The sequence below is a fragment of the Leptosomus discolor genome, chromosome 10 (genome assembly GCF_034619465.1).
Source record: "Leptosomus discolor isolate bLepDis1 chromosome 10, bLepDis1.hap2, whole genome shotgun sequence".
NCBI lineage: Eukaryota > Metazoa > Chordata > Aves > Leptosomiformes > Leptosomidae > Leptosomus > Leptosomus discolor.
This window is the reverse complement of record NC_141400.1, coordinates 14,565,669-14,584,143: the sequence shown is the minus strand read 5'-3', so window position 1 is coordinate 14,584,143 and position 18,475 is coordinate 14,565,669. Positions and strand designations below refer to the sequence as shown.

Here is an 18,475-nt window from a genome sequence, read left to right as displayed (position 1 = left end):
CCCCTTGCGCTGCAGGAAAAGGCGATCCACCAGTTGCCACGAGCCCCCCAGATCTTGCCTCACCTAGGAGTTCCACAGTGAGAGGCAAAACAGAGGACTTAAGGGCAAACAAGGTAAAACCCCATTGTAGCAGGAATATAACCCATTCCTCCTGTTGTGGGAAACTTCATCTGGATCCCCAGTGACAAGACTGGAATCAGCCTTAATGCAAACAATGTACCATCTTTCAGGAATTAATATTCTTACCCGTTATGATAGCTCTGTGTACTCTGACTATGTAAGTAAGTCAGTCCCAACCCCTTGATGATCCACATTGGATGATTTTCTGGGGTACTGTGTGCCAAGCCTGAGCCCAGTGTGGTGGCTAAACCTGTGTCATGGTGCACAAGGGAGAATTTCTCTGAAACACAAGCAGGCTTTGAAACCTGGGACACGGAGGTTTATAAAATTCTCTGTCATGTAACAGATTCACCCTGTCTTCCCTGTACAAAACTCCGTAGCGTCCTGACCTTGCAGTCAGTGGAGCTCAGGTACTCATCAACTTGGATGTTAGTGTGCTGTCTTCAGGATCTGTTTGCGTGACTGGGATGCAGGAGAGTTTCCCAGACCTCATATTGTGCTTTGTGACAAAACCTGAATTCAGTAGCTGCAAAATCACTACAAAACTCTCTTTTTTGTTGCCTTCACATCAGCTTCTCTGATCCTGCAGGTTTGTCCCAATTCCATTGTGAATGATTTCCAGCCCGTTGCCTGGTGGTTGCTAATCCCATGGAGATCTCTGACTTCTGCAACCCACCTGGTATGGACAGGTGTAAAATCTGCTGAAGTATGACCACAGGGCTTCACTGGCAGAGAAAACACATAAATATCTGAAGTTCAAGCAATGGTGAGAAGCTGTTGCAAACAGCAGGACATGGGGCATAACAGGCACCTATCACAGTCCATTTGTACATGGTCAGGCTCAGTTCAGGCAGATGGGCAAAAATGAAGCTGTCCAACGCGCAGGATAAGCCTGCAAAGACTGCAGACATTTCACATTCCCTGGGCAGATATCCCCCACTAGCTGCATTTTGGGCAAAGGAGTCATACCAGGAACATCCTTGGCTCCCAGCAATGGCTGTTTCTGAGGTAATGGAGATGAATTTGTGGCACACACGTGCTATTTCAGCACTGTGTAGGTATTGTCAGACATAGTTTGAGGATATATGGTAGTAACACTGAGACTTGTTAGATATAACCCACTAAAGGGTAGGTTTTTTGACAAAGTGATTCAAGACATTAATCACCACCCTCCACACAAACCTTCACCTAGCTCAGAAAGCAAAATTTTACTTTTCATCATTATTGGCTCCCTGGTTCTTCTGGCCCAGAAATAGCTATTGCTGGTGTCTGATGTTTGTCAGCCGAGCTCAGAGCTGCTCTTGTTCATGCTTACTTGCTCCTGTTGCCCAAAGAGGCTTGCAGCAGCACCTCCTTGAGAAGATCATAGGGGACAGAAGCGAGACTGGCTTGCCTAAATATAGAAGCAAGTAGACAACGCTTGAGCAGCAAGTTGCCCCATTTCAAACTAAGTAAACTGATGTGTAGGCTGATGCACAAAAAGCCATTCAGTAAGAGCTGGACACATTGTGCCTCCCTCCTGTGCTGCTAACATCGGGAGTGTGTCTCATTTTGTAAAGCAGCTCTTTCCTGGCATACCTTGCAGGCAGTAAGCTGAGATTTGCAGTCCTCCTATTAGCTTGGGAGTAACACAACGCTTCTCAACCACCTGATAATTACAGTCTCCTTGTTCATTCATTCAACAAGACATATCTGTGAGCTCTTCTTGCTGAAATCAGTCTTTTTTGAGGATCTCTTCTCTTTGTGTTTCTTGAAGTAATTTTCTTTAACTTCTCTCTACCTGGATCACAACACAGAAAGTCACAGACCAGTGGAGAGCTGAGAACTGCTGACAGATGTCCTGTGTGTGCCAGGGAGACTTGTATCTTCAGCAGAGTCCACTAGATTGTGGTCCTCAACCACAAAGATGCTCTGCTGGGCAGGAATCCTGCTGGTGAGATGGTTAGGGGCCCAGTGCTTGCAGCAAGGAGAGAGCATACTGAGGAAAGCCATCCTGAAGCGCTGGGACAACAAATTGTAAATGATGGGGTTCACAGCAGAGCTCAGATAGAAGAAAACACCTAGGAGAACAAGGGTGGGGGAAAGGAGAGAGAGAGACCTCATTTTTGTGTGGAACGATCTCAGAAGAGGAATATTTCTTCATTACCTATACTGCTCCACAAAGCTTGAGTGCAAGGGATGAGGCAGCAGGATGTCTCGCCAAGGCTAGCTCAGGCACTGCAGCTCACAGGGAAAGCAAAGTGGGAGAGAGTGTTAACTGCAGCTCACTATCTCCAACTGTTCAGGAACCATCCCTCTCCAGAGCTGTACTGACCTGCCTCCAGCACAGCCCTCGTCCCCACAGCAGGATTTGCACAGCTGGTGCCCCCATCAAAGCTGTCAGAGTATAACTTCCAGCCGAGGGGAGCTAATTTCTTACAACACACCAGGACAATTGCACGAGATGATTGGCTTTGACTGAGCTGCCTGATGGCCACATTCAGTGTTTTCCCACGGCAGACTGAAAATAAGATTCCTCTTTGAAAAAGCCTTCATTCTATGGTTGGCAGGGCCATAAACATTTGGTTATATCACCTGGTTCTGAGAAGTATGTAAGTCTTTTGTCTTGCCATTTGGTAAGGTTTCCAATTTTCCTCAGAGGGCCTCGAAGATGATGCCTGCTGCTTTGTATTCATTAAAAGCAGCTGAATGGCAGCAGACTTCATTTCTGAACGTTTCCAAGCAGGAAAAGCAGCTGGTAATGATGCATGATGTCCTTTTTTTCTTTTTTTTCTTTGGCTTTCTTTGTGAATATTCACACAACTGTGTTGGACAACATGGCCAGATCTTAAAGTTGCAGAAACTTGCATGCCATTTTTATTTCAGGCACAATTCTCATTATTGCTCACCAAACCCAAGAAGTTTTCCATACATGTCTCATATCACCTACAAAATAATTGACTGCATATTTCAAGTAAACCACTCATAAGTACTTTTTTTTTTGCTAGCCCCTGTGCAAGTGGAAGAAGAAAGCTTTACCTGACACCACATGAATTAAGTTGAATATATTAGCCAGTGGCTCAGTCCATTCGACAACAAAGCTGAAGAACAGTCGATCTACATGGAACGGAGCCCAGCAGACAGCAAAAACCATCACAAGGACAACTAGCGTGGAGAAATGGGAGAAGAAAAACAAGTCAGTTATGGAAGGATATGGTTCACTAGCCTGTACAGAGCAGAGATACTTCAGAAAGCTGAAATATACAAATTTTATTCATTGTTTCAAAGTTTTGCCATCCTTTCTGTCTTACCATTACCAGCCAAAAGAACAAACCTTCCACTGATTTCTGTGCTGGATAACTCAACACGTTCACACACAGTGACCTTCAGAGCAGGCAACAGCCAGGTAATGTTGTGGCATGCACAGACCCTAATGAAGAAAATGCCAGTGAGACATCTTGATTCATCTGTGCTACTCAGGACACGCTGACTCCATCGTACCTCAGAGTCAATCTCTTCTACACGCTATTTGTACAACACATAGCAGGATGAGGCCATAGGAACCATGTGCTGATGATAAGTATGTCTGGTGCACTGCTCAGGCATGAAAGAAAAAGAATTTGCTTCCACACACAGCCTGTGCTGGCTCTACTAGGGTCTCTTGCAAACCCATTCCAGGCTTGGCTCCTGTGAACATCTGTGGTCACAGTCATGGGGCACAGATAATCAGGCTGACTTCAAAGTGCAATTTCCTAGTTCAGAAGGTGACTTAAGCTGCCTAAAAGAACAATGTTGTTGCAGAAAATATCGAAGGTGATTTATGTTTCCTGCATAAACACCATCTCAGTAGCAAGGTGAGCTTTGCCTTAAAGACAGCTCTAAATTAGGAAGTAATGTGAGTGCTTTCAGAGTTGTCGGAGCTCAAATTCTCCTGAATGCTATACAATGTGCAAGTCTGCTTAGGTTCTACTTTTCCTTGGGAGGGTCTAAGTGGTTAAGTCAGCAGCAGGTGATGTATGTGGCTTGGCAGGACCTTCATGTTCACGAGCAGAGTGCGTGTTGTGATGAAAAACAAATGTACATCCTTCCTTAAAAATGTACAGGATAGACTGTTTGTACTCTGAAGAAGATGGATCCTCCTAGACGGCTGCAAGAACCAGCTTTGGAGTGAGGGATATTACAGAGTTCCCATGCAAGCATCTGCCACATAGGTATGCTCAACCTTCTCTTGTGCTGGGGAGGAAAATTCGCCTTCTGAGTCTTTTGATAGGTAGCCATAGTGTTTCCCTCCCGTGCTCTCTAAGTCCAGATAAAACAGCAATAAGCACTTTTTTTGATCACAGCTACTCATATCATAACTCTTGTGTCCACTGAATTCACCTGATACCCTTGAGGGCCTGGTCACACTCTCGTCCATGGTAAATAAAGCACAGAAGGACTCACTACTTACACAACATCTTGGTAACTGATTTCCTGGATGGTCTCTGAACATTCACAGCCATTTCCTCCACTTCCAAAGATTTATCTCCTTTCAACTGGCAAAAGAAGGGAAACAAAAGGAGAGCTTAGACAGGAGATGACATCCCCACCAGACATAACTTGTTTCATGTTTCGATACCTGTGGTAAGAGAAGGCAAAATTTGGGGCAACTAAGGACTCATTGGAAAAAAAAAAAAATCTACATTTAAGCTTCAGTTTTAGTCTAGGGAAGCATGGAAGGTTTAGGTTCAGAACTATCCGCAGATTTTACACATCTGAGACTGCACATTTACGCAAATTTGTATTTCAGTTCTCCGCTTGTCGTTTCTCAATGAGTCAATATTTAGTTCACAGTTTGTGTTCAATTTCAACAGTATTTTGCTAGGCATTATTTTCTCTTCTAGCAAAATATTGTTTGTTTATTTTCCTAAAAAATTTCACCACAATTAAGCACAAACCAATGATCCAAAAAATTCCCAGAGAGGCCTCAGTGAAACACAGATGTAATCACTGGAAAAATTCCTGTAGAATTCAAGGGAGTTTGTTTCATGCCCTGAGCATTTGGACTTGTTGATATACAATCTATCTAATGAACAAACCCCATATATGCTCTCTTACAGACAGCTGGTGTGCATGATATGCACAGATTCAGCCAAATACTGCTCAATTACAACAAGGTGGTTTTTTTTTCTCCAGTAGTTTTTCCTGGACTTCTAAAAAATGGACATAAAGAATAATAATCTGATCCTCTCTGAAATGCTTCCCCAATATGCTTACAGTTAGAGCACTGGTGCTTTAGTGATGAAAAGACTAGGTCTAGATAACCAGGACAATTGCTTTGTTTATAAAAGGAATTATCCACAGAGAGTGCATAACTGGACCCAGATTCCTGAAGTGGGAACTTCTGATGAGCCAACAGATTTGGAGTGACCCTTTTTTCGACTGAGAGACACTGGAAACAATACTTTTAATCACATGGGAAAGGACATCAGGAACGAGGGAAAAGATAGAAAACAATCTGTGTTTGTAAAAATCTTGGGAAAACATACTAGTTGTGCCATTTTCTTTCGCCTTTTACACTGTGATTTTGCTCCCTGATTTTTGATTAACAATACCTTTCTGTAAGGATGATCAAATGAGACCTTCTCTCAATGTTCTATTTATTCACAAAACCCATAAAAGGGAAGCAGCACTGTAAATCAAATTATATTCAACTATAGTGCAATTCGGCCTCTCCTGTTTTACATTATTCCCTTTGTAACTTTTAGTCATAGCCACAGTTGCTTAAGGAAGAGGTTCAGTTGATTTGCAACACATCTAGAGATAAATGTCTGCTCAGATTGATTAAAATCCCTAGTTTCCCTTCAGCGGTTTTCAGTCTCAACAGTAATCTACTCCAGGCATATTCCAAAGCCTCAGAGAATACAGCGCTTTGATGCTGTAATAAAACTGAGACACATATATCTTCATTTTTCACCTTCCTTTTGTCATTTTGATGATGCTATAAGGCTCCTTTTAGCCTCAAGTGATAGTAGATGGAGGTGTAACTAGTAAGAATAACTCAGCAGTTGCAATTCAGTAAAACAATGAGTTATGACAAAGAGGAAGTTAAAAAAAAAAAAAAAAAAAATCGAGTTCATGGCAAAGGTTGTAACTTGAGTTTGGTTTTGACAGAGGGAGAACTCCAGCCAAGGTAGTGGTTACTTTTACATCACTGTGCATGTATGAGGCTATGAAGGGTTGCCTGGAGATGAATGTTACTCATTCACTGCAAAAGAATTAAAAGTGTCTGGAGCAAGAAGCTGAAAATCGGATTTCCCCCCACCCCATCTTTATAACTACAGCATTTCATACTAGAAATCAAAAGGCAAAGTGAAATTAGGGCCTCACCTATCCCCAGGCAAACCCAGTGAGGCCACTCAGCAAAAGCAGGAGAACTGTTTTCTGTAAGCTCCTTGGCCTGTCTGACACAAGTGGTGACCAAACTTTCTTTCCAGCTGATGGAAAAAATTTATATTTAAAAACCACATGGCTTGTGCTGAAGCATGCAGTGCTGCCTGTTTCAGTGATCTGGCTGAAGCCGTTGCCACCTGTCTGCTGAGCTGCAGCCTGGGTGTACTCTTAGCTCCCCCCCCATTGCAAAGGAAAACACATTAGTGGGTGCAAGGTTCGCTGAACAACCTCCATGGAAAGGGGACAGACTCCTCCAGGGCTCTGCGGAAGTTAGCCAAAAAAGGCAGTCACTGTCCGCAGATGATTCTGGTTTTAATAACGGGGCATTTAGGGGCAAAATAGATTTTGATGATAAAATCTGGACCAGCTGTGCACTGGCAAGAATGAGTTGTCTTGATTCAAAGACAGCTGAAATAAAAATTAGCAGTGTTTTCAATGTGTTACTGAGGGGAAGTGACACTAAGTGTTGGACTCAGCAGAAGAATAGTGCTGCTTACGTGAGGTCAATTTAGTACCGTCTGATCATCTACATCCCCTCGCAGATGTCTGAAGTAGGTGGGGTAAATAAGCCTCTGGACTCTCCACTCTCTTCATTCACTGTCAAAAATCCTCGTTAATCAGAGTCTGACTTTTAGATAACAAGCAACAGCCACCTATCTCTGTGTCCTTTTAGAGATTAGTTAGAAAGAAATGGACAGGGACCTTGCACTAAATCCTGCTGCAATGGGGACTTCTTCCCAGGCAATGCCACCCCATCTCTACCAGCACTGCAGTGATTAGCTTCTACAAGCAGCTGTTTCCCAACGTTCCTTTCTGCCCCTCCTCTTCCTCCTCAGCTTTTTGGCTATAGGTTGCAACCAGTAGCCCAACAGCTGAACTGGGTTTAAAGAAGAGCCTGGCTGATTTAGGGATTGGTCCTAAAGGCACCTATGATGAGGACCCCGTGAAAGAGGCAGTAGGAAGCTTCCACAATCAAATCTAATGAGACTACTATGTAATCATCAGTGTCCTCTTCCTTACACTAATGTTGGAACTATCTATTGACCATAACATTGAGTATTAAACCATCAAGCCTTAAAATTATTTCCAAGTAGATAATGAGGTAATTGATCATGAGGTAATCAACCTGTCAGCTCTGTTGGCAACACATTTCCCAGTGAAAAAGGCAAACATATTTTTTCCTTTTTGCAAGGAATGAATAAAAATTAACTCAGCTACTGTATGACCCACATTTGCTACCTTCTCACAGCTGCTTAACATCTCACACATGTTTCTTTCTGTATTGCATCCTGAGGCTCTCCTGAGCACTGGCAAAGCTTGAGCAAGAAATTTTGGTGAGGAAATGCCTTTTCCACAAAGCCTGGACTTGGAAAGCCTATGTCTTTGCTGAATTTGAGCTGTTGTACAACCTTTGGATCAACTCTGAGCTTTTCCACTACAGTCTATGAGCAGTACATGACACTTTTAGGAGACTCTAAAGTGTTGGTGAGGCTTCACAGATTTCATCCTCTGTGAGTAGATAAAAAATATCTTCTCTTGACAAATTGTATATATACACCATTCTTTCATAATTTTGTTGAAAAAATGAAATTATCTTGCCCAGTGCAGTTGGGAGTGTAACACAATTATATCCAGCGTGGATGTTGTTTAAAATTTGGAAGTCTGAGTTGGATATACAGAAAAGCAGAGGCATAAACAACCAATGTTGCAGCCCTTGGGAAAGACAGCTTGAACATATCTGTGAATATACAGAAGTCCTGGGGGCACAGCCATCGTTTCGTATATAGTTTCTTTTCTGGGGTGGGGATTAGGAATATCTGCTGCCACAAATAGAAGTTATTGTGATCTTCAAGACTTCTTTTTATTAGTTTGGGGTTTATATTTTTCTTTTTGTAACAGCTGTATCTTCAGCACTTTTTCCTCTCTTCAGGTGTTATTTTGCAAAATTTCCAGTGAAACTACATACAGACCCCACAACAGCCACTGCGCAGTGGGGATGATTTAACCCATTCATTGTTTCAAAGATCTACTGTATGCTATGGATTTCTGGCAGTTAATCCTTGTGGCTTTTCCTGGGTAAGGAAAAATTGCTCTGTATGATTTCAGAGAACAGTAAATATCAGCCAGCACAACAAAATGATATATAAACCAGCAGAGATTTGATTGAATTTCTTGCACATTATTTGGTAAGTTCATTTGCCTCTACTAGCATATTGCATCCCTTTCTTCCTATGTGATCAGACACAGCTTTTTAAACTTTTAAGTTATATTCAGTCTGATGAGATAGGATTTATATTTTCAAAACATATGTAGTGTATGAGAAGAAAAAAACCACTGAATCGCTATGATTAGCAGTGCATTTCAGCGTTGTGCTACCTAGTTCTATAATACTATGATACTGATTGTTTTATCCATGTATTTAAATGATGAATACTTGGTAAAACTAGTCTCAGTTTCTGAAGAGAGAATGAATATGAACTCTAAGGCAGCCTTAATCAATGGTAAAACTATGCCAGTTATATAGAGAAATGATTGCTGAATTTGCTAGCTGCAGCAATAAGGTAGCATTTCAGTTTATGGCAGTTTTGTGAGTTTTAACAACTGAATATTATCACCATCTCCAGGAGAAAAATAAGGCAATGCAATGGAAATTCCACAGTCACAAGAAGAGGGAAAACAAATAATACACAAGATTCAGTCACTAGCCTGCTCCTTTTTCTTCTTTTCACATTTTCCTTTTGGTCTATTTCCTTCTAGTCCCTACTGCAAAGGTGCAAAGCTCTGAGAGGCTGGAATCAATCTACAGTCTTGGATGTTTAAGTAACATTAAAATGTGAGCAGCAGTGATGGTAAGTTTTTAAAAAAAGATTGGGGTAAATTATTCCCCAACTTAGTTATATTCGTTTGGAATGGGATTACGCCAAAGAAGGAGCTGGATCCACTGTTTTCAGAAGTTTGAAGCACTTTTGCTTTTTTTGGGGGGAAAACATGGGCAAGAAAAGGTGCAATCACTTAAAAGACACATACAGACACAAACACACAAGAATGAGCTAAGGAAACACTGAGCACAGTTGGAGTAGGACTTACTCTTAGCCCCATCAGATAGTACAGCACACTTATTACCCCCATAGGCAGCACGTAGAAGAGGAAGGAAGTAATCTGGACAATACAGTTGTAGATCCACATAGGCATGACTACAGTGCAGGTAGCAGAGCCAGGGACCAGGGTGCCGTTGGGGAAATACTGCAACATGATGCCATGAGTGCCTGTGTTGGGGAGGGAGAATAGGACAGAGAGGACCCAGAGCACCACGATGGTCCTCACGGCACGCTTGCGAGTGCTCTCCAGCTTGGCACGGAAAGGATGGAGGATGGCAATGTATCTCTCCACACTGACCGTGGTCACGCTGAGGATGGAGGCAAAACACACAGTCTCAAAGAGCGCTGTCTTCAAATAGCAGCCGACAGGCCCAAACAAGAAGGGGTAGTTGCTCCACATCTCGTAGACTTCCAGTGGCATCCCAAAAAGCAGCACGAGCAGGTCTGAGATGGCGAGACTGAAGAGATAGTAATTGGTCGGGGTCTTCATGTTCCGGTGCTTGAGGATTACGAGGCAAACTAAGAAGTTACCTACCACCCCAACAATGAAGATCAGGGTGTACACCAAAGCCATGGGCAAGAACAGATGGCTCCGTCTGGGCCCACATAGGAAAGCTAAGTAATCCTCGGTGCTGTTCAAGTACCTCCTGAAATGTTCTTCATGTAGAGCAAGGTGATTAAACCAGGAGATATTACTGATCCAGGCCATTACCGGGTCTGCTGAAAGGTTTCACAACTGAAATCTGGTCTTTAAGTTTCTCTGTGCTAGTTTGCTTACTTTTCGCAGAGAGAGGAAGAGAGGTGGGGAGCTGTCTTGCCAGACCAAGATGCACAAAGCCACTGAGAGATGTGAGTTCTGTGGGTTTGCCTGGCTTCGGTTAAGGTTTTGCCGTTGTAACAGCTGTTCCCTTGCAAGGAGTCCCTTAGCCAGAAAGCCCCTCCTTTCACACATATTCATTGGCTCGCTAAGTGCATTAGATTATAGAGTAACAAAAGAGGTTCCAGCTACTTGTATCAGCTCCTGTAGCAGATGCATTTACAGAATTAGAAATGTGGAATTTAGAGAGCTGGGAATGTGAAATAAAGGATGTGAGACTGCTGCAAGATGTTTGTATTTGTGAGAGAGTGGGGAGCCAGATGAAAAACCCTTGAAAACTCAGTCCAAAAAGCTTTTACAAAATTATATTGATGCTACATCCAATCCAATTATGAGCCAGAAGAAAAAAAAAATATCTGGCACGATTTTATCTTTCAGATCTCTGCTGATTTTTATTTTCTGTTGTCTATAGCAGCAAGTACTTGGAAACAGAGTTTGATCAGTAATAAGCCAACCTGTTTGTGTAGTCTTTCATGTGGAATTAGGCTACTATAATGTTTCAGCCTTCTTTAAAGCACTGTTGTTTTTTTTTTCTCCTGAAATCTGACATAGGATTTTAATTGCTCTTCTTATTGATATAAAAATATTTTCCCACTTTCCTGGTATGCTGGAATCTGTTCCCATATTCTTAGGTAGCCTTGTTTTGGGAATGTTTCTGAGGACCGTATTATTCCAGAGACATATTTACTGCCTCTGGGACTAAATTTACATGATTTTTTATAAACTGTTATTTCTTGCTGAATGACAATCATTCTGCAGACACACACACTTTCTGAGCTAAAATGTGTATCCTGTAAGGATGGCCGTGTCAAAATAGATCATTTAGCTCCTTATGAATACTTGATTCCTTACTGAATTTCTCTCAAATAAAAAAGCTTTGAAGTACATGCATGTCACCTTCTGAGATTCAGAAAACATTTAGCTGTTTGGAATCAAAGAGGTGCAAAAGCTGAGGGCTAATTTACGAGATTTTGTCAGCTTGATGCACAATTTGACTGCCCAGTACATCTCACTAGCTCTCACTTTTGAGCACCTGCCCGGTCCTCCTCCTTGAAGTCATGCAGACTTTTTACATCCTTTTGGCAAGGAGCTCCTTGGGTCTATTGTCCATGTGTAAAGAAGCACCTTTTTTTCTCTGTTTGACCCTTTTGCTGAGTCTCCCTGGCTACTAACTTAAGACTGTACATTTTTAATCACCCAGGAGCATGTGCTCCAAAATCCTGACAGTAGCAAGTTTTCCAAGGAAGGTACAAACTACTCCACTGTAAGTGGCTAGACAGTAAACGGATGCCACATAAACCCTATTTTCTGACTCTTAAGAATTGAGGCTGTTTTAAATCCTGTCGTCTTTACTCCTTCCTTCTTTAACTTTTTCTAGTTTAGTAATGGTCCAATAAACTTGCAAGAATAATTACTGTAATAAGCACAGACTGCCTCCAAAAACACAGCGAAAGGCAAAGAACTGAGGTTTGGTCCTACAGAGGCATATTCGATGCATGGAGCCTGGGGATTACTGTGCATTCATTTAAAATGCTAGAGGCATGGAAGGTACCACAACAACTATACTAAAAGAAAGAAACATGTCTTTCATGATGACTTTCGGACCTGCTGAAATCCTCTTGCACATAAACTCTCCCCATCAGAAAGACTCGACTAATTTATTTTAACATTGCGCAGAGGTATTTTGTTCAGCAGATTGAAAGGTTTTATTGCTCTTTTGACCTATTTCTGCCTTTGTTAAGATTAATTTTAAAGAGATTCCTTGCATTTTAACAATGTCTACAGAATGTGAATTTGATTTTGATCTACTGTTGGTGTAGCTAGGGACAGAAGAATCACTATTAGAGTGCCTAGTCAAGACCAGGATCGACTGTTTCAGAGCACAGTAGGATACAAGTATTTGAGGATTTGTGCAGGACTAAACACTTGTGGTACCTCTGCTTAACTTTCAGAGTGGGGTTTTTTTCCCCTTAATCTCTCAACAATATTTCATTTCTTTCCTTCTCCGGTAGGTTCCACTGCTCCCTACAATGCATCATAGCTGAGGTGAGCAAACACTTCTAAAGTAGCTACCAAATCGGTCTTCATTTTTCTTCTTACACATTAACCTCTGTAAAGAAACTGCAAAGGAAACTTGAGGTCTGTTCATCTTGAACTCAATCTTACAAAAACAAAAGAAAAGGCTTGAGTTATTTACTCATTACACATCATGTTCTCTATGAGAGGAAAGTGATGGGCTGTAGAAACACATCAGGTCACTTGAAAGCATGGATATGCCAGGCCCATCTATGTCTACTTCCACTTGTTCTACCTCCCCCATCATTCCTGATCCTGCTGGGCTCAAGTACTGACAAGCTGTAAGATGAAGCATGGAAGAAAAACAGGTCTATTTGTCTAGCAGGTCACCCCTGGAACCATGTCACTGCGATCACATTAAGTGGCAGATGGAGATGACAAGGAGAGTGGAAAATATATTTCAGTTCATTTCTCAAAGCTTTATTCAGTGTTCTTCATCAAATTTGTCTCAACAAGGATAGGAGAGTGTATGTAACCAAAGACTAGCTCTGGGTCTGTATGACTGGAAATATTTTATTTTTACAACTGAGACAGAAAATCAAAACAGATTTTCCTTTTGAAAGTAATATTAAAGCATTTGTTATTTTTCAATATAAAGCACACTTCATTGGTGCTTGCTGTAATACACTCAAAGGAAGATGGCGTGTTCCATGCTGGCCTTAGAATTGTGCAGTTTTATGTAATAGTAATGTAATTAATGTAATATAATATTCACATTAATGTACACGATGTAATGTATATTAGTATAGTATAATATTTGGCAACACTAACCCAGACAAGGTTTATTGGCCTGGTAAGTGTCACTACTAGTCAGCACGTGGCATTATCTCCTTAGGCACTGACTATGCCCTCATGCTGGTGGTATCTCTTGTACCACATTTACATTGTAGATTCTTTCCCGTAGCCAACCTAATGTGCTGCAGCACTTTCCTGTGTTCCATTGAGAGCAACAAAGTGCGCATTTAAGAACAGGTATATTCAGATGCCTTCATGTTTCCCAAATCCCTTGTAAGAGCACCCACTAACAACTATATATTAGGTCAGTAAATGGTGAATAATTTTATATTTTAGGGAAAATTAGACACACTCATCAAAAGAGACAGAGAACGGTGGAGGTAATCCAGAGTATAGCAAATGGATAAATCCTCCGTAGGTCGCACTTACAGAGGGATGTACTTTGAAGACCTATGGGCCATTATGATGGCATGCTCTGAATATTTCCTCATCTCAGAATGCAGAGTTTTGTTTACTCAAACCAAGTTTTTTGGATATTTATATCTATGGTGGTGAGACAGGGAGGTTTCTCATCCAGCTTCATATGCTCTGGTTGTGGGACTGCAAGTAATATAGCTGTGCTAATGCCATGGTGTGCCATGCTAATTAATTGTGTTGATTAGCTGAGAAGCAATACTGCCCTAACATGTCCACTTGGCATCCAGGACTTGAGCTGACATCTCTGAGCAACCCTGCATGGGATGTTGCTCAGGGTTTGTAAGAAAGTGCTGTAACGCTTACCGTACAACAACTTTAGAAAGACATCCTACTTCATTGGAAGGGCTGGAAGAGGTATTGAGTTTGATATAATTCTTGGCAAGCAGGTGCACTAATTTTTATCTTCAGCAATTACAGCTTGGCCTTTCATTTGTAATTTCTAATTTCCATTTGCAGCTGTCAGATTCTGTGGTCTCAGTGGTTTCACCCTTTCTCTAATTTATAGCTACTGAAGGTAGGTGCAAAAGCCTTTAGAAGTTCTGTGTGAGGGGACTGCTATCCAGGCTGTCTGAGCTTGCTTTCCCTACTCCTTTCATGTTTCAGAGCTGCCCGTGGAGCCACACTGCTTTCTGAATTGCAGGTTCAAACTCGCTGCTTTAAGCCTTTGAGAACTTGGCAGTACCAAGAAGAGAAGGCTCAGGGGAGACCTTATAGCAGCCTTCCAGTACTTAAAGGGGGCCTGCAGGAAAGGTGAGGAGGGACTCTTGATCAGGGAGTGGAGTGATAGGACAAGGGGTAATGGTTTTAAACTGAAAGAGGGGAAATTTAGATTAGACATTAGGAAAAAGTTCTTCACTACAAGGGTGGTGAGACACTGGTACAGGTTGCCCAGAGAAGCTGTGCCTGCCCCCTCCCTGGCAGTGTTGAAGGCCAGGTTGATGGGGAAGTGGAAGGTGTCCCTGCCCATGGCAGGGGGGTTTGGAACTAGATAATCTTCAAGGTCCCTTCCAACCTAAACCATTCTATGACTCTGTGATTCTATGATCTTTGTCCCATAGTGGTGCAAAGAAGAGGATGCAAATAAGATGGTGCAGAGTTGGTAAGCAGAAATGTTAAGCCATACTTCACTGAACATATTAACACAATTGCTAGGAAAATATGACCCCACTCCCCTTATAAATGACTGAGCTGTAATTATAGATTATGCATTTGACTTTTTTTCCTCCTTTGAAAGGCTTGCTTGGTTCACTACAGTAGCTGGAACGTGAGTCCTTGTTTTTCTGTGTATTCAGTAAAACATCCAACATGCCATCAAATGCATAGATACATTTTGTATATTTTCTCTTCCTCCAGGCTGGAGGAGTGAGCTGTACCATAATAGCTGGATCTGCAGTAGCCTTTCCACGCCTTATTGTAAGTCATTTTGCAATTATCTAAGCTCTTTGCAGAGAGCTTTTCCATGGCTGCGCATGATATCTGAAGTCCCCAGGATATCAATCAACACACATAAGAAGTGGATTTCATGACTACAGTACAAAATACTGAGGAGGACACCTCCCTGCATAGAGCAGCTGGCAACATACACAGACACATGCCAGTTCAAGAGTGGAACCCATTTTGCCTAACTTTAGCCATTAAAAACACCAAATGAGTCTTCGCAGATTTTTCAGGCTCCTACTTTAGTCAATAATGGAAAGAAGAATCTCCAAAACCAGATTTGTCCTAAACCATAGCACAAGGTAAGAGATATGAAATGGAGGAACTTTTTTTTTCCTCTTGTCTGTAGAGGAAAAGTAGGTAATAAGGTTTATCAGCAAGCTTGTTAAACAGCTGAGACAAATTTAGACCCTAATTTTGTGCACTTACGCACCCTCCTCCCATCCGGACCACTCTTTAGAGGGAGCCACGTACAGGCTTCATCTTTGAGAAGCTGTTGGGACCTCTGAAAACAGGGCCAGAGAGTCAACCAGAAGGTGATGAGTGAGGACAGTCTGGTGCTAAAAATCACTCCCTAATTCTCTCTTGCCTAGCAGGGTGGATGTACCTATTGACATGGTTTCAGCGATGGATTGCTTTGTTAGTGTTGATTCCGGAAGTTAGTGGGAATGACGTCCTTCCTTTTTAGTAAGCATTTTGTGTGTTGTTTGTGTGTGTGTTCCTGCTTTGAAGAGGCAATGGGTGGCAGACAGGGACATGGTTCAGCTTTGAAAGGCAGAGGAGCAGTGAAAAGAGCTGAAACAGAATTGTGATACAGAAAATCTTGTCATACTGAATGTATCCATTGTGACAAAGTGACTTGGGTTTACGTGGGGGAAGATGAAAGGATTGTCATGGCAAAAAATGTATTGAAGTCACAAGCACGGTACAGAATGAGTCAGATTGTCTGAGTCAGGAGGGATCTGGTACTACAGGACTAGAGTTAAGCAGGAAGAATAAGATTATTCAGCATCTCTCTATGGCTTTCTGCATCTTATTACTGTATTGGTACTCCACTGCAGTTTCTTCCTTTCCTTGTGATGTGTATGTTTCTTGGGAGACCTCAACTCACTTGATTGTCTGACCCAAAAGAGACTTAACTACTTTCCCTGACATGACTCATCAGTATCAATTTTCAACTCACATCCATTTGTCTTCTGTTCCACTCCTTGGGATTTGGGCAAGGATATTTCTCCACTGGAATAAACCCATCCATACAATAGAGTCTGCACAGTGCCTGGATGTGTATTAAACATATGCACTGATGTGACAGGAGGAATCACAGTGACAAGTCTTAACATATTAAAAGAAAGGCAGTGATGCATTGTATTATTAGAGGTGGTAGAAAGTTAGCAATTTGTTATAGGAGAACTGACTCCATCAATGAAAATGATAACTGGAAATTATATGGCATATACCATATATAAAGCTAACAGTAGGAGAAATGTTAAGAGAATCCCTTTCCTGAACATTTCTTTCTTTATGGGTTGGTGTGGAGATGATCTTGCTGCAAGAATAGTACACTTTATCGGAAAAGTTTTGCTCCTATTGGAAAACTATACTGTATTTCCTCCAGAAATGCTCTATGAAGCAGTTTGTTCAGACCTACTTACACAATAATAATAATGAAATTTAAGAAACTGGAAATCAGGCAGCATTTTTGCCTCTTCTTCTAATTTCAGAAAAGGCTTGTTTAAATTGTCTATGCCTGTTTGAATTTTCTTGGCTCCAGTAAAAGTATGATTCTACTGCTCTTAAGGGTGACTTTGGCAAAAAACATTTCTCAAGAGTTTCCATTCCATCCTACCTCAGTTGCTGTTCAGATTGCTTTATAAGTTGGATTACAGTGATCACCTGTCTTTGTGTCACATTGAGAATCAATATTATTTGACTTAGAATTAATGAAACCATCTTTATGAAGAAGGATGTGCATAATTTGGAACATTAATATGCTGGCAGACTATGTTCTCTTCCTGCTCTTTTCCCCGTTAGACTATCCCCAGGAGCCATATCTTGGTTTAGTTAAATGCAGCAAGGGATGGCACTGTTCTTTTGAATGTCTCCTGCTGCAAGGTTAGAGAGAGAAAAAAAACTCTAGACACAGCAGTGATAAAAAAGATACTTTCCAGTGGAGAAATTTACCTTAGTTTTCAAATAACCTAATAGGCCTTAAACACGCAATTCCAATTGGATTTACTTATGAAAAAGCTTGTTTCAAATTGTGGTGTGCACCTCAAAAATATTTTTGTGCTTTACACTCAGTAGCGAGACGATCCCAGGCAGGACCGCAAAATAAGGTAAAATAACCCATCCATGCCCTCTAGAGCTGAGGGGCAGAACAAGGCAGAGTCCTCACACAATGAGAACAGCTCTGATACGCAGGACAGGGGTATGGGGTTAGGTGGCCTGAGCACCCCTGTGACCTGGTAATTGTGGATTCAGTGGCTTTACTAGTTCTTCTCCACTAGGATCTGGATCGGTCTGCCAGTTTGGAAGCCTTATTCCCCTCACTGTAACTGAAGATGAGTATGAGGCCCAGGACATTCCCACACAGAGCCTTGCAAACAGAGGAGGGAATGAAGGCTGTGCCCTCTTCATTTCAGATGTAAAAAAATGCTATTTGGACATTTCCTTATACCATGGCCTACTGAGGCCACAGCTGCTGCAGTGCATCTCTCTTTATTCTTCTGTAACGCTAACTGTGCAGTGGCTGTACGAATTTGGCTTAGTCCACCCCTCTTTACTGGGAGATCAGCTCAGCATCCAGACTGATGGGTATTTTGCCTAGCCAAGACACCTTCATTATCTTCTCATTTGCAAACTCTGCTCCACAATTAGATCTGAGCTGACCCAGAACTCTATTGATCTGCTCTGATTCTCCTAAATGCTAAACATCTCTTATTGACGAACATCTGAATGTATTCTACGATACCTTTAATAAGAAAAATTTCTGCATCAGAGTGAAATGACTCAAATCTGAGTCAAGTTGTTGTTCTCTCAATACAGCAAGCTGTATTTAAATGGGTAGTAATATTAACTCTGAAATGGCATCAAAAATAGATTAGGTAAAGAAAACAGAACTAGAAAGCTTGATGTTTTATTTTTCAATTATATTTAAAGATCAATGGCTAAAGATGAATGTTGCTTGAAACAAGAAAAGCTTAATGATGGCTGGTGGGACAAAAGAGGGAAATAAAATGGAAGA

General features: G+C 41.6%; 1 protein-coding gene across 1 annotated transcript; it reads right to left on the bottom strand.

Moving 5' to 3' along the window:
- Positions 1-1,920: 1,920 nt before the first annotated feature.
- NMUR2 (neuromedin U receptor 2) lies at positions 1,921-10,338 on the bottom strand. Its single transcript, XM_009954455.2, has 4 exons — positions 9,619-10,338; positions 4,550-4,634; positions 3,139-3,264; positions 1,921-2,180 (listed from the first exon to the last, which is right to left on the bottom strand). The coding sequence occupies exons 1-4, from the start codon at positions 10,336-10,338 to the stop codon at positions 1,921-1,923; spliced, it is 1,191 nt and encodes a 396-aa protein (XP_009952757.1).
- Between the last annotated feature and the right edge of the window lie 8,137 nt (positions 10,339-18,475).